This window comes from Mandrillus leucophaeus, unplaced genomic scaffold (assembly GCF_000951045.1).
Source record: "Mandrillus leucophaeus isolate KB7577 unplaced genomic scaffold, Mleu.le_1.0 Scaffold373, whole genome shotgun sequence".
Lineage (NCBI taxonomy): Eukaryota > Metazoa > Chordata > Mammalia > Primates > Cercopithecidae > Mandrillus > Mandrillus leucophaeus.
In genome coordinates, this window is record NW_012103954.1 from 1,397,234 (window position 1) to 1,413,388 (window position 16,155).

At 52.9% G+C, this 16,155-nt stretch overlaps 1 protein-coding gene across 1 annotated transcript in view; it reads left to right on the plus strand.

Annotated features, from left to right (window-relative positions):
* The window catches only part of PTPRN2 (protein tyrosine phosphatase, receptor type, N polypeptide 2), a 362,338-nt gene that overhangs the window by 289,054 nt on the left and 57,129 nt on the right, over positions 1–16,155 (plus strand). The window contains exons 6-8 of the mRNA XM_011990197.1: positions 5,315–5,536; positions 7,132–7,172; positions 9,719–10,101. Coding sequence (XP_011845587.1) covers positions 5,315–5,536; positions 7,132–7,172; positions 9,719–10,101 — 646 coding nt within the window. The remainder of the gene's footprint in view (positions 1–5,314; positions 5,537–7,131; positions 7,173–9,718; positions 10,102–16,155) is intronic.

Here is a 16,155-nt window from a genome sequence, read left to right on the forward strand (position 1 = left end):
CTCCGGGGCCAGGGGCTGCCCGTGTCTGGTCCCTGCCGCAGGGTGACTAGGCCAGTGGCCTGGAGTGTGAGCCCACAGAGGCGGAGGTGGGTGTGGGCTCTGGATTGCAGGATTTGCATGTGGAGAGCCTGCGTGGAGTGGGCGACTGTTCACTGTCTGGAAATTGGCTGTTTGTGGGAGGGGCAGCCCCCCAGGGTCAGCAGGGCCCCAGGTGTCAGAGCATCAGAAATGTGGGGTTAATACAGACACTTCAACCCGACGGTAAAGAAGCCGCCACTGTGTGCCAAGCAATTCGGAGGCTTTACTGTCGGCCGTAACAGGGGACTTGGCCACCCCAGCAGGGGACGTCGGTGGCAGTGGACGTCCAGCACGCTCCGATCAGAACGCCCGTGTCCATCACACGTTTCGTGTACAGACTGACTTTAAATGACTCTGTCCGCTTCATCCCGTGCTACACTACGTAGACACGCTGCTGTCTCAGAAACGCCTGTCGTGGACGCTCAGGCCTTTCCGTCAGAAGGTCTTAGTCACCAACAGGAAGTCTGGAGTGGCGCTGACGGGACTCCGTTCTTCACACAGGAAGGTCAGAGGCTTGTGGCTGTGACGCTTTCCACGCGGGACCCTGGTGGGGGGTGGGGCGCAGCGCAGAGTGCTCAGAAATGAAGCGAAACTTCAAAAAAATGTGTCCTTACAGCCATGTAGCAAGATGCCCCCGAAGAACGAGCTTCAATTAATGGGTAAAAGAGGCTGCACTGAAAAAATTTCCCCTCAAAGAACTCACGACAGGCTGCCAGCGCTGGTGTTTGGAAAGTCATACGAGTCTAGACGGCCCGAGACACTGACTCCTGTCCCGCGTGTGCGGTGAACGGGGCGCGTGGGGACCGGGTGCCAGCCCCGCTGCCTCGACGTGGACAAGACAGAGCCCGTGCCGTGGGGAGAGGACAGGACGTGCGGCTGAGTGAACGGGGGTGCCACAGGCAGCGTCACCGTCGAGCCCCGTGCAGACACTGCAGGCTGCAGCCCGGGCCTGGTGACGCATTTGGCGCAGACAAAAAAAAAACTAAAATGCCTGAATTTCTTAATTTGTAAAAAGCAGAAATAATTCCTCCGCTTCTAGTGTAGAGGGCTGTGCCGAGATCCCTCTAGGGTGTAGGGTCGCAGTGGGATCCCTCTAGGGTGGAGGGTGGTGGCGGGACCCCCCTACAGTGGAGGGTCCCAGTGAGACCCCAGTGGGGTCCAGGACATTCTGTGTCCCCTCTGCGTCGCTCTGCCAGTGTCGTTTAAGAAGGTAGAGACGTGGCCATGAGCTATCTTACATAAACGTTTATGAGGACAGAGATTTCAACACTGAATACATAAGAAAGTCAGGTTTTCCTTCAAAGCTGAGAAACGGGCCCATCAGTCTTCTTCAGGGCAGAGTCTTTATTGCTGTTGAGGTGGAGTGTACACACGGCGAGATGCGCAGATCACAGGTGGACATGACGATGCGCTGGACACGTGCACATGGAACCAGCAGCCACGCTGCAAGGCACACCCTCACACCCAGTGCTTCCTCCCGCCCCAGCCCCTCCTGCAGGTGACGCGGCTCTGGTTGCGCTGGGCAGACCTTGCCCATCCTTGAATTTCACCTTCCGTTGACAGGATTCGGTGGATTCTCTGGTGACCGGCTTCTCTCACTCAGCCTGACTGGTTCTAGGTCTGTCCCCCTTTTTCTCGTCTCTGTGGTTCCTTCTGGCTCAGTGCTGGTGTGGATGTGGCCTCCTCATCCGCCCTCCTGCTGCCGGGCACGTGGACTTTAGACTCTGTCTGTGGAACTATTAGGAGTCAGGCTGCTACCCCTAGTCTCGTTTGACTCTTGTGGTCATGGGTTTCACTTCTCTCGGGTAAATACTTACAAGTCCAATTTCTGGGTAACACGGAAGATGTCCTTTCGGAAAAGACTTCCCTTTCTCTGTTGAAACGTCCTGGTGCCTTTGTTGGAAACAGTCTCCTTGGAGTTGTCATCGTGCCACTTCCTGGACGTGGTGAGTCGGAGGCTCCAGGTCCCTCTAGCCTCTTGCGCCATCCAGGTCACACCTGCAGCTGTTTTATGAACCCTACCTTAAAGTGGTAACAAATTTTCCGTACTAACAATCAGTTGTTTTTTAGATAAAGTAAGAGGAGAAAAGAAGACGGTCTTTCTTGTTTATGTAACCACATATTTACCCTTTCGGAACTTTTTGGCTTCTCCCATAGCTCTGGGCTTCTGTCTGGTGTTTCTTTTCAGCCATGGTTCCTCCCAGCACTTCCTGTGGTGTGGCCCCCTGGGACCCGCTGTCCCAGCTTTGTTCACATACGTGATATGAAAATGTCTGTCCTTCGCCCTCTCATTGGAAGGATATTGTCATTGGATATAAACTCCTGGATCGAATGGTTTTTCTTTCAACCCTTCAAATGTGGCATTTGTTATCTGTAACGTCAAATGCCTGACCATGCACATTGTATCAAACACATTGTTCTTACAGGACACGTGGTGTGTCTGGCGGCCTCTGAGCTCCAGGACCCTTTCCATTCTTGTGTGTGGAAGGTGTCTTCCCCCCGCCCCGACCCCAGCTGCTTCCTAGGGATCTTCTCCACGTCTGGCTTTCAGCAGCTTGGCCAAAGTTACAGCGTGCTTATCCTTGCATTTTATTATCTTGGAACTGAGTGACTGTCTTGAGTCCCTGAGTGAATATTCTTCCCCAGATTTGAGAGACGCCTGGGCTTTCTTTCAGGTGTTTCTTGTCCCGTTCCCTCCGGACTCCAGCAATAGTGCAGCGGCTTGGCCTGCCCCAGGGGTTACTGAGGTTCCGCGGACGTCTCCCATTCCGCGCTTCCAGCGGTGATCACTTCTGTGATCTGTCCTCAGATTCACAAACCGTTTCTTCCATTACGTCCTTCCATAAGATTTTAAAGTTCGGACGCTCTGCTCTTCACTCACAGAATGTGTGTCGGATTCTGTTTTAATTTCCCCGCTCTGCTGATCAGTGGGTGCGCCCGTCTCGCCGTGGCTACGGCCGCTCCGCAAACAGCCTCATCTCCTCGCTCTACCATCGACTGCCCTATTCTCGATTTTCCATTCTGTTTTTCTGCCTCCTCCTGCATCTGTTGCTGCTTGTCTGAAGCGGGGGCCTAGACCCAGCTACCTTCCTTTAAGGGGCTTTTCCGGCAGCAGTCACATTCTTGGACGAGGCTTCGACCCTGTGTGCCTGTGTTTAGATGTCATTAGAGTTGGTTCATGCTAGTGGCGTTTCCTCTGAGGACGTGGCCTCTGTGTTTTCACCTACACACAAGAGGGGCTCTGCTATGTCTCCATATGGCATGCAGGATTCCTGTTCCCCGCACCATGCACTCGGCCGCTGCCCAGCACTCAGCCTGGGGCGCCACTGTGGCCCTGTGTGCAGGACGCCCTTTGCAAAGACCGTCGACCAGGTGCTCCATCCCTGCATTCCAGTTGCCTCACCAGCCCTACCTTTGACCCCAGCGTCAGCCTGGGGGACTGTCTTGCACCTGCCCTTACACCTGTCCAGAAACCGTGAGTTGTGATGTGGATAAGTGCACGGCCCCTCCACTGTCTTCACTCGGTGATCTCTGCTGCTCTGCACGAGACGGCTGAGCCGCGTGGTAGCCAAGGGCCTGGGTTCCCTATCCCCCAGCACCCCTGCTTCCCCGGCCTCTCTGTCCCGGATCCCTGGGGGTGCCGGCCCTGTGACAGGCCCCCACCCTCCACCCCATCTTACTGGGCACTCATGGAGACCCAGCATTGGGGAGGAGCGCCCAGGTCAGGCACTGGGGGCAGGCACCCCCAGAGAGAATTTCTGTCGCTTCTTCTCTGATTATAAAAGTAATCACATTACTTTTATTTTACGTCATCATTATCATTATTTTACATTGTCATTATCAAGTGAACAAACAAGCAAAACACAGATGAACTGTACAGAGAGGGCCTGCGGTCGAGGCTGGTTTATGTGGGATGTAACCGGAGGCCCCCACCCACCTTCATCACAGCGAGGGGCTTGGTCTCCACCTGCACTATTGGGAGGGGTGGGGACATGTGGAGTGTAAGGGTGTGTGTGGGGGTCTCAGAAACAAGGATGGAGGGTGAGGGGCTTCCCACCTGTGTCACACTCAGCCTAGATCTTAAGGGTCTTTTTTTGGAAAATGGCGTCTTCGGATGAAGCACGTTTCCACTATGTTTAATCAACAGGCACGGCTTTTGCCGTCACAGGAGGGTTTGTCTGACATCCTCATCTCCTGTCTCTACCCAGGTGACAGCCGGGGGCATCCTTGCCACAGCTAGAGGCAGAGGCTCACTCCAGGGGCTCGGGATGGGCCATCCACTGTGGGCCCCGAGTTCCTCCCACTCAGGTGTTCCTGAGCCCCCACAGAGCAGAGGGTCCCCTGGCCCCCAAGCCACTATCTTCTCTGTATTCTTGTTGTTAGCTAGCCTTCCGGCAGAGGCTTGAGGGGCTGGCTTTGGAAGAAGGCTGCATCTGGCCTCCTGAATTATCCATTCACTTACAAATGTATTTTCACACACAGCACATGGGCAGCTGGGGCCACTGTGTCGTATTTAGGATGCGCTGGTGGCCAAAGTCTATGGAGGCTTTTCTCTACTTGTTGTAGCAGGAGAAAGTGTGGAATAACAATGGCTGCCCGCTTCTGTGGTGCTCTTCTGTACCAGGCAGGGTGTGCCGGGGGCAGTGTGGGGGGCAGGGTGTGCAGCCTGGGTGTGCTGGGGCAGGGTGTGCCAGGCAGGGTGTGTTGGGAAGGGTGTGCCAGGCAGGGCAGGGTGTGTTGGGAAGGGCAGGGTGTGCTGGGGCAGGGTGTGGGGGGCCGGGTGCGTTGGGAAGGGTGTGCCGGGCAGGGTGTGCTGGGCAGGGCGCTGTTCTTGCCAGGCATTGTTTCTCCTACTGCCAAGTGAGGGGGACACGGCTCATTCCATTCTTTTATCATCTGGAGGACATGGTGAAGTTGCCCAGCCCGTCTCTCTTCCTGGCTTGGTCATTCCAGTGTTTTCCGGAAGTCGTGCTTTCCATCCTCTTGAGCGGGTGGATGAGTCTGTTCTTCCGTTCTAGGGGCTTTCCACCTCCAGGGAACTGAACTGGTGATGGCCGCAGGGTCAGGTGGATTTGAGATTCAAGTCCAATATCCCAATATTCTCTGAGTGCCGGCCTGCACCTGGCCCTAGGTGGCCACTGCCTTGGGACGCCACAGATGCCGCCACACCCCTGCAGCCCGGAGGCCCTTTGCATTCGTCCACCCACCATGTCCTCGTGTTTGTGTGTGCCCCTAGGAGCACGGATTCACACTCTCCTGAAGGACCTGCAGAGGCAGCCAGCTGAGGCGAGGGGCCTGAGTGACCTGGAGCTGGACAGCATGGCCGAGCTGATGGCTGGCCTGATGCAAGGCGTGGACCACAGAGGAGCTCTAGGCGGCCCTGGGAAAGCGGCCCTGGGAGAGTCTGGAGAACAGGCGGATGGCCCCAAGGCCGCCCTCCATGGAGAAAGCTTTCCAGGTGACTCCAGCACCATGGGTGCCCACGCCCAGGGGTGCTGCGGGGAGGGGAGGCCTCAGGGCTGTGCGGAGACCGCTGGCTCACCAAGTGCAATGTGGGCTTTTCTGCCGGGGATGTGGGGATCTGTATTAATGATTTTTTGTCTGTTTGAACTTTTGCCTCTAAAAGCTTTCTTAACAGACTAAGCCTACCAGAGCAATTATGTTGAACGGCAGATGCTCTCTGTGAGGAGGTTTCACTCCTCCACGCTGAGGCTCAGAGTCAGGAAAACAGGCGTGATGAGAAGTGTTGTGTTTAGACTGTGTACCAGTGAATATTGTCAAATATTTAAATAGCAGAGTGAGAGGGGATCATTCAAATGTCTGTGCGCGTTGGTCCTCTGAGGCCTCTGGGGAGGCAGAAAGCAGCCCCCTGGCACCCCAGCCCAGCAGGCAGCCGGAGCCCTGTGGAGGCCCCGTGGGCCAGGTGGCACTTCTGTGGCCTGATGGCTTCTCGCAGCGTGGAGATGCAAGAAAGCGCCTAGCTCAGCTCCCCACACATGGCCGGCCCACGAGTACATGCCGAAAACCAAATGATAGACGTGCCCCTCTCTCCGCACGGGTGCAGGGGGGGCCTGCTGGAAGCTGGAAGCCTGACTTGGCTGATGGGCAGGGTGCAGGGGAGGGTGGAACTGCACCCTGGTAGGGCCTGTGTTAGGCGGCGGCCCAGTGGTTGAAGGAATCAGGACCCGCACCAGGGCTAGGAGGGACGTAGGAGGCCCTGGTGTGCGTGCTGTCCCCAGGGGTGACTGTTCAGGTGCCATGAGTCATGCACCTTTGGGCACTGCAAGTAGGATATTTATTATTTTATTTTATTTTATTTTTTTGAGATGGAGTCTTGCTCTGTCACCCAGGCTGGAGTGCGGTGACACGATCTCGGCTCACTGCAACCTCTGCCTCTCAGATTCAAGTGATTCTCCTGCCTCAGCCTCCCAAGTAGCTAGGATTACAAGTGTGTGCTACCATGCCCAGCTAATTTTTTGTATTTTTAGTAGAGATAGGGTTTCACTATGTTGGCCAGGCTGATCTCCAACTCCTGACCTCAAGTGATCCGCCCACCTTGGCCTCCCAAAGTGCTGGAATCACAGGCGTGAGCCACCGCGCCCAGCCGGGTTACCTGTTTAGAGAGAAACATTGACCCCAGTGAAATAACCTAAGTCAGTGGATTCTGAAGCCATCTTAATTGTGAGGTGGTTTTGGTGAAGGCTTCACTTTGCTTTTTTGTGATGTGAACCGCTGGGTACGATGGGTTTTCTTGCCGTGAGTTAACATTGACGATCACGTGAAACCCACAGAGCCGGGCGAGGTCATGGTGGGTGCCTTCACATCCACCGTTTAGCTCCTCGGTCCCCTCCTCCCTCCTCTTTTGCAATGTTTATAGAATACCATTTTGTGCTATAAACAGAAAAGGTGTATTACTCTATGGCAGGATTAGTCCAGCATCATCACACCTCACCTTTCATATGGAGGGGTCTGCAATGGTCACCCTTTTTACGTCTGTGACACCTGTGATGACATTCTTGATGAGGGTTTCGGTAACACTGGTGTCTTTTACAGATGGCGGAGTTCAGGACAACGATGATAGACTTTACCAAGAGGTAAGATGACGTCTGTGGTGTTTGTTTCGTGTTAAATGTGGAAGTCGGTGATCTTTTTTTCATAGTATGGGAACATTTATGAAATACAAAGGTTTTTTTTCCCAGAAAGTTACGGAGAAACCCCTCATAATCTCCAAATTGAAAAACAGTATAAAGAGAACATACAAAAATGGGTATATTTGGATACGAAATATCTCTTTTCAAATTATAACCGAATTTATCTATGGTACAAATACGAAAATCATGGTAAATGCAAAGAAGAAAATTAATATTTCCTGGAATTTCCCCCTCGCTTTGCTCATTTGATGCCTCCTGCATGTGCGGATTCCTGAGGGGTTCAGCGCGCTGGCCGCATGTGGCCATCTAAACCTACATTTAAATTGATTAAAATTAAATAAATAAAGGATGCAGTGCCTCGGCTGCACTGGGCTCAGGCCAGCGGCCTGTTAGTTGCATGTGGCTCATGGCCAAGGCACTGGATACCACAGGCAGAGGACGCTCTGCCGTCCCAGAGCCCCCACGGGCAGCGCTGCTCCGGAGGCAGCTGGAAGAAGAGCCCAGTCACAGGTGATGTCCACGTGCTAGACGCTGGCCTTCCCCGTTAAGTCGGTTAGCCCCTTAGTTTCTCCCCCTTTAAGAACCTTTGGTCATTAACACAAGGCCGAAGGATGAAGAACCGTCCTAAGCAACAGCAGTGACGTTGAGTGGCTCTGGGAAACCCAGTTTTGGGGGTGGAGAAAGAAGAGACTTTGGTTAGTCATTCTCTCCTCAGATTCTCTTAGTGGTTTGTGGTTCCGTGTGTGTTGGCAAGTACAGGAAAAAAATATCAGCAGTTCTTATTTCGAATTTCCATCAGAAATGGTGGGACCTGCCGTCTGAGCTGTGGAGGGAGAAGTGGGGCTGAGAAACACATTTCCTAATTTAGGGAGTCGGGGAGACCCCGCCCTCCCACCTGAGGGGCAGGGAGCGCTCCGGGGGCTGCCGTTAGCCAAAGACTCCCTGACTTCTAGACCACAAAGACCCCCTGACTTTTAGACCACAGCCTTTTCAGCCTCCATGTGTGGAATTTTGATTTAGTTCTGTTTGGGGTATATTTTCAAGCTATTCTGTTTCTCAAAAAGGGTATGTGAGTGTTGTATTTTCTGACTTCTTATTTATTTAAAAACATCTTTCTTCTCACATGAAACACAATTTGACAATATTATGCCTTTTCCTAGCTCTGTTGAGTGACGTCAACGGCTACGTCCTGTTGTCACTGAGGATCCGAAGTTGAGCAGTGTTTTTATCACACTACTATTTTGTTTAAATTTTTAAAAACACAAAAGGAAAAGTTGTAATTTGTAGCCAAAATCGGAAAAATTGCCTCTATAGACCTTCCTTAATTTTCTTAAAACTGTGTTTTGGCAAAGTGAGTCGTAAAGCGAATCAGATTTTCCTGTTTCCGTCTAATGTAATATTGAGGATATAATTTCATGGTTGGAAAAAACCTGCCAAGTAGACATAAGACTCTTGGCACCACATGCACCAGAAGGTGTCCGAGGGCTGCCTGGCACGTGCCAGCGGCAGGAGCAGCCCCGTGTTTCTTAGGAAGCAGTGTGGCGTGCCTGGGAGGGCAGCGCGCCCGGGGGTGGAGATCACGTCTTTGACGGCCCTTCGACCTGAGTTCCAGTTCTGGATCTGATAAGCATGACCTTTGTAATCTGGTACCAATAATTTGATATTTAACCTCTGTAAACCCCAGAGTCTACAAATTAAAGGTGAAACTCACCCTTTCTTTATGGGGTTGGAGTAGTAATTAAGTGAGAACCCACACAAAGCAAGTCCGTATCCAACACATAGTCAGCAGAGGTGCCGAGGGGTTCCGAGGGATGGCTGGTCCGGGAAAAGGGGATCTGGCTGGGAGAGCGCTGCCCATGTGGGAACCACAGATGCCTCAGGTATCGTTAGAATCAATTACACATCCCTGTGACGTGCCCACTCGTGGGTTCATCGCTTTGTGCCTCCATCTCCCCTTCTGCAAACTGGGGTTACTGAGGGTTCCCCGCCCATAGGCTTACATGAGGACTCAGTGTGTTCATGCATATAACACATTTAGGACAGCACCTTTGTGTGCTGGAAGAGCTCAGTCGATGCAAATTTATTATTATTATTATTATTATTAGGTGGTGTTTGTTGCTTCTAGAGGGCTGGGATGGGATCTTGATATCACACAGTTTATTTTTCAAAATATCAGTGCCAAAGACCTACACAGACTCTACAAAATCTGATTCTTCAGAGAGGTGTGTGTGTGTGCATGTGTGTGAGGGGGTTAGAAGGGAGGAGAGAACAGCACGCAATTGATTTGGATACTCAGCACCCTCACACCCCATGCTCACCTAGACATCATTCTAAATGTAGACTGAACACACTTTGCCTTCCTCCCCCACTCTCCTTCCAGGCTGCCCATGTCATCCCCATGGTGACTCTGTCCCAGGCAGCTGTTGATTGCATGTGTCACCTCAGCATGCCTTTTGCAGATGTCCCTCACAGAATGTCCTCTCTTCCAGGTCCATCGTCTGAGTGCCACACTCGGGGGCCTCCTGCAGGACCACGGGTCTCAACTCTCGCCTGGAGCCCTCCCCTTTGCAAAGCCCCTCAAAATGGAGAGGAAGAAATCCGAGCGCCCTGAGGCTTCCCTGTCTTCAGAAGAGGAGACTGCCGGAGTGGAGAACGTCAAGAGCCAGACGTATTCCAAAGACCTGCTGGGGCAGCAGCCGCATTCGGAGCCCGGGGCAGGCGCATTTGGGGAGCTCCAAAACCAGATGCCTGGGCCCTCGGAGGAGGAGCAGAGCCTTCCAGCGGGTGCTCAGGAGGCCCTCGGCGACGGCCTGCAATTGGAAGTCAAGCCTTCCGATGAAGAGGCGCGGGGCTACATCGTGACAGACAGAGAGTGAGTAGCAGCCCTGGCTCAGGTCCTGTGTGCCGAGGGAGGGCTGGTCCCAGCAGGCTGGAGGTGGGGTGCCTCCTTGCTGTGGCGGATGCATATGCTTTTAAGTGTCTTTAACTGAATAATGGGGTGCAGGCATCCCTGGAGTCTCAGGCGCGAGGGCGGCCCGGTGCCTGGCCGGTGGCTCCTCCCGGTGCTTCTGAGCTGGGTTCCAGAGCTTGAGAGCCGTTCTCTGAAGTGCATCAAACAAAACCAAGCCAAGCAAATCCCTTCCTGGGTTCTCGGTCCTGACTTGTTATCTGCAGGCAGCGCCTGTCTGCGGGTCAGAATCACCTTCAGCGGGGGCCAGGAAGGCTGGGGTCTCAGGACAGGCAGGTGTACAGCAAGGCCTGGGCACGGCTGGCGCAGGAATGCGGGGCGGGACACTGCCCTGGAAACTGCTGCGCACCGGACTCCTGCCTGTTAGGAAGGACTCCAGGTTTATCTGTTTTGTACCAAAGTGGCCCAAATATCCTGGTGTGGGCGCCCTTCAGAGGGGGAAGGAGCTTCACAGCAGCGAGGCTCTTTCCCCACCCTCATGTCGATCTGAACTTAACGAGTCTCAGAATTCAAACATCACGGGCCCGGCAAGGCACAAGTGGCTGGCCCGTTCTCAGGACACCCCGTTAATGCATCCGACATTTGATGCTTTGCTTTGTACAAGTTTTGTGTTTTCTTCCAGTGAAGGAAGTGGTGTTTCAAAGAGAAGGACGTGTCTGCCTGGCTGTACACACACCCACACGTGTGTATGTGTGCGTGTATATGAGTGTATGTTGGGTAAATGTGTGTGTGTGTATGAGTGTGTATGTTGGGTAGATGTGTGTGTATCTGTGTGTGTGTATGAGTGTGTATGTGGGGTAGGCATGTGTGTATCTGTGCATATGCGTGTGTGTATATGAGTGTGTGTTGGGTAGATGTGTATCTGTGTGTGTGTGTGTGTATATGAGTGTATGTTGGGTAAATGTGTATCTGTGCATATGTATATGAGTGTGTGTTGCGTAGATGTGTGTGTATCTGTGCATCTGTGTATATGAGTATGTATGTTGGGTAGATGTGTATCTGTGTGTATGCATGTGTGTGTATATGAGTGTGTTGGATAGATGTGTGTGTATCTGTGTATGTGTATATGAGTATATGTTGGGTAAATGTGTATCTGTGCGTATGTGCACGTGTGTTTATACGAGTGTGTAGCATAGACGTGTATCTGTGTGTGTGTGTATGTGACTGTGTATGTTGGGTAGACGTGTATCTGTGCATATGCATGTGTGTGTGTATATGAGTGTGTGTTGGGTAGATGTGTATCTGTACGTGTGTGCATATGAGTGTGTGTTGGGTTGTATATAAGTGTTGGGTTGATGTGTATCTGCATATTTGCGTGTGTATGAGTGTGTGTATGAGTGTGCATGTCAGGTAGATGTGTATTGGTTTGTGTGTATGTGTGTGTATATGAGTGTGCATGTTGGGTAGACATGTATCAGTTTGTGTGTATGTGCGTGTGTGTGTATGAGTGTGTATGAATGTGTATGAGTGTGTGTGTCGGGTAGATGTGTATCGGTTGTGCGTGTGTGTATAAGTGTGTGTGTATGAGTGTGTGTGTGTGAATATGTGTCAGGTAGATGTGTATCGGTTTGTGCATATGTATGTGTGTGTGTATGAGTGTGTGTGTATGAGTGTGCACATCAGGTAGATATGTATCGGTGTGTGTGTGCGTGTGTGTGTATTGGCTTGTGTGTATGTGCGTGTGTGTATGAGCGTGCGTGTAGGGTAGATGTGTGTCGGTTTGTGCGTATGTGCGTGTGTGTATGAGTGTGTGTGTCGGGTAGATGTGTGTCGGTTTGTGTGTGTGTGTATGAGTGTGCGTGTCAGGTGGACGTGTGTCGGGGTGTGTGTGTGTGTGTGTGTGTGTGTCGGGTAGATGTGTGATGTGGATCTGTTCGGGTATTTCTTCCTTGGTGAAGAAGCCCCTCTCGTTTTGAGGATTATTTGCAGCGGAGGTGGGAGCTGCCTTACAACTAGAACCCATCTGTTTTGCGGACTCTGCGAGCCTCCCAGTGCTCAGGCTGGTGCTGTGGCTGTGCTGGAGACGCCACGTTCCATCAGGGAGAATTAGCTGCGTATCATAATTGGGCAGGAATATTTTATCCTGAGCTGAAACCACAGAGTGTGTATCACAGCCAAATTAAAATTTAAGACAATTTTCAGCTGTAGGTGATTATCTTAGTTGTATCTTTAGGTAAGTGGTAAGCAGCGGAAACTTGAAGCTTATGCTAAAATATGGACTCCGTTTTCTCAGGACTGCTTTACGTAAGTCAGGACGAGCTTTCCCTTTTCCAGGCTCTTTGCTTGGACGCGGCTTCCCACGTGTCTGACTGTGCCCTTGCTCTCCTGTTTGTAGCGTCAGGAACTTCTCGTGGCTGTTTACTTCTTTGCTCTCAAGCCCAGCGGAGAATCACAGGCAGGCCCTAAGTGATGTGTTCTGAGGCTGCGTGTCTGCACCAGCAGGGCCAAAGGGAGGCGCCTGCCTCAGCACTGCGTGACGCAGACCATTATCACGACTGATTCCTATGGGTGGTCAAATGCCCTGTGCTGTGGATGTCTCCCTCCCTAGGAAACACTGCTGTGTGTGTGGTGTGTCTTATGTGATGTGTGTGTGGTATGTAGTGATGTGTGGTGTGGTATGTGTTGCATGTGTATAGTGTGGTGTAGGTGTGGTATAGTATGTTGCATGGTGTGGTGTGTATTGTGTGTAGTGTGTGGTGTGCTGTGTGGTTTGTGTTGTGTGTGGTGTGTGGTGTGGTGTGTGTTGTATGTGTGTGGTGTGTGGCGTGGTGTGTGGTATGGTGTGTTGTGTGTGTGGTGTGTGTGCATGGTGCACAGTGTGTTGTATATGTGGTATGTGTGACACGTAGTGTGTTGCATGGTATGGTGTGTGGTGTGTGGTGTGGTGTGTGTTGTATGTGTGTGGTTTGTGGTATGCTGTGTGGTTTATGTGTTGTGTGTGGTGTGTGTTGTATGTGTGTGGTTTGTGGTGTGCTGTGTGGTTTGTGTGGTGTGTGGTGTGTGGCGTGGTGTGTGTTATATGTGTGTGGTGTGTGTGCATGGTGCACAGTGTGTTGTATATGTGGTATGCATGACACATAGTGTGTTGCATGGTGTGGTGTGTGGTGTGTATTATAGGTGTGGTGTGCGGTATGTTGTGTGTGTGTGTTTGGTTGCCTGTGTCTCCTCACCCTGTGCTGGAGCCCTCTTTTCTCCCGGAGGCCCCCACGTTGTGTTTGTGGACACTGCGTGGTTCCCTGCAGGTGTCCTGGGGACTTGACCCACCGTTGCCGGGGGATGGCTGGGGTAGGCGAGTGCCCCACAGAACCATGTGATCCGGTCATTTTAAGGGCTTTCCACATGGGCACCGAGGGGTTCACCCAGACAGCGGGAGGCTGGTGTGGTTTCCTAGGGAACCTGCAGAGCCGACAGTCCTGTGCCATTCCTGCTCGTGGGCTCACCCTGGAGGGAAGGACAGCAGGGGCCCTGTCCGCAGCAGCCTCGCACTTTCTGGGGAAGGAGACCCCTCACACCGGGTCATTTCCTGTCTGCACTTGTGACTTTCCAGTAGAAAAAAGCTAGGGTTTTTCTTTGCATTGGAGTTTATTTTCTTGTAGTGGGTTTGCCGGCCATGCTTTGGGACTGGAATATTTACCTCCTACAAGCAATGGGTTAAAGAAAAAAAAACCATCATGTTATCTTGGCTGACTCTTCCTTTGCGACTTCAATTGGTTGGAAGCTATCTGGTGAAGACAGCACAGCTTTTTGTCAGCAATTTGTGCCGCTGGGGCAAGGTGCACTGCACGAGGTGAGGTCTCCGTGAGGTCCCCTCTCTTCTTGCAGAGAAATTGAGGTTTTTGCCCTATTATCAGACTAATAATTTGTGATTCTCTTGGGCAGGTTTTCACCAGATTTCAGCTTAAACCTGAACAGATCAGCTGTTAATTTCCAAGACGCAGATGGCATTCTTTAAAACAGGGACTTTTGTGGTTTTGGTTGTCCCACAGAAAGGAGAGGAATGTGGTTGAGAACTCGGTGTCACCTCAGCACCCACATGCGCTTCGTGCTGAGGTTCAGGTGGGAGGATGGGAGGGCTCAGCTTTTCCAGGCATGATTTTCTCTCTCACATTTTCTGATGGACAGAGTAATCCTTTGCCATTTACATTTCTATCCTTTTTACAAACGAAAGGGAGTCTTGAAGACTGGACGAAGGGCAGGACAGCCGCCCCAGTCCTCCAAGGACAACTTTAAAAAGATTTCACGTTAGGCTTCCAGGCGGAATCACAGGACGGACACCAGGTGTAGGGAGGAGGGAGCCCCTTACCTCTCAGCAAAGAGGAACCTGCCTTCTAAATTCAGAGACAAGAGCTTCAGAGACCAGAGCTCATGCGCACACGCCTCCCTCTGCCTACCCCAGACCCCTTTGGATTGGGATGTATTCTGTGGAACGACCACGCTGAGGCAGTGAGGTGGATTTTGGGGGAGTGAAACCTGTAGTCAGGAGAACACGGGGGCTGAGGCAGAGGCTTGAGTCTGGGGTGGCGGCCACAGTGCTGCTGGAGGAGGTGGCCTGGGCCCTTGACCCACGGAAGTCCGGTCAGCAGGTCCGTGGCAGCCCCGAGACCTGGAATGTGGCAAACGCCCCTGTGCCTGGGTTTCCTGGTCTCTGGAGTGGCAGCTGCGGTGTGTGGCCCCTGGGCTGTGGGGAGAAGAACTTGGCACAGGCAGAGCCGAGCCCGGGGTGCGTGCAGAGGAGAACGCAGGGCGCACGCAGAGCAGGGCCCAGGTGCCCGGATAAGCAGCCTGTGTCAGCAGTGGGAAGAACACAGTGTTGCTTGAAAGAGGAGGGGCCGATGGATTTCCACGAGGGGAAGCTGGAGAGGTTGGAGCCCTGAGTCTTGCGGGGACGCTGGCTGAGGGAAGAATGTGCAAAAAGTGGCGTGGGGCACCGTTGACCTCTCCGATGCCTCTCAGCACTCCGAAGGGAGACAGATGCAGCTGAAATGTTTCTTCCTTCAAGTTTTCCTTATGACAAAACTTCCTTGCACCTCGGAGAAGGCAAGCAGCAAAATGGCAGATGGTGCCGGGCCACCGTTAGGGGCGGCCGCGTGGGGGTTCTGTGGGGGTTCAGTTGGAATGTGGAATTCAGAGAGGCCAGCGAAGGCAGGGACCCGCTGGCCAGGGAGAGGAACTTTGGAACCAGAAGTCTGGAAGGAGGTGGGGGCTTCAGTCTCTCTATCTGCCACCCTCGGTGGGGGCCCTGGCCCCGCAGGTTCACCCCAGCCCCTTCCCCAGCTCACTGTGAGATGTGAAATGTGAAACCCACCGAGTCCTCAGGAACCACTGGCCACTCTCCGGGGGGCTGGTGTGATGGAGAGGAAGTTCCCATCCCAGTGACTGCCCAGGAGGCCTCACCGCTCAGGAGCCCCGCAGGGGTTCAGCGAGAAGAGCGAACTGCGGGAACCAGCGGGGCGTCAGGACGGTGCAGCCGGGGTCCGGGTGACGCTTCCTGCTCGTCCTTCCTTGTGAGAGTGAAGGAAGCCCTGAGGATGCTGAGGATGGATTCTGTGTCTCTGGCACCAGGGCAGGTTTCGGGAGTTCTGTCCTGTTCTTCAGTCTCCACACTGTGTTGTAACTTCTGTTCAGAAAGCGTGGTCCTCACCCCTGCAGAGGCCCCTCCTGAGGGTGGACAGGCCCGGCCTCGTCACTGCTCCTCTTCGCTCTGTGGTCTCAAAATAGTATCTTTAGCATGATGGATTTGGTACCATTTAAGAAGATTCCAGGTAGGGCGGGAGTAAAAATGGGTAAAAATGGTCACGGTTGCTTTTACATTAGAATAGAAGAAGGCGAGAAAGGATGGCATGGGGCGGGGCGGGGCGGGGCGGGGCAGAACAAAGAGGAAGAAGAAGGAAACAAAAACTCCCAAACCTCAGCATCACCAGCAATCCAGCCCCTCCTGCTGGGGGGCGGCCACGGGAA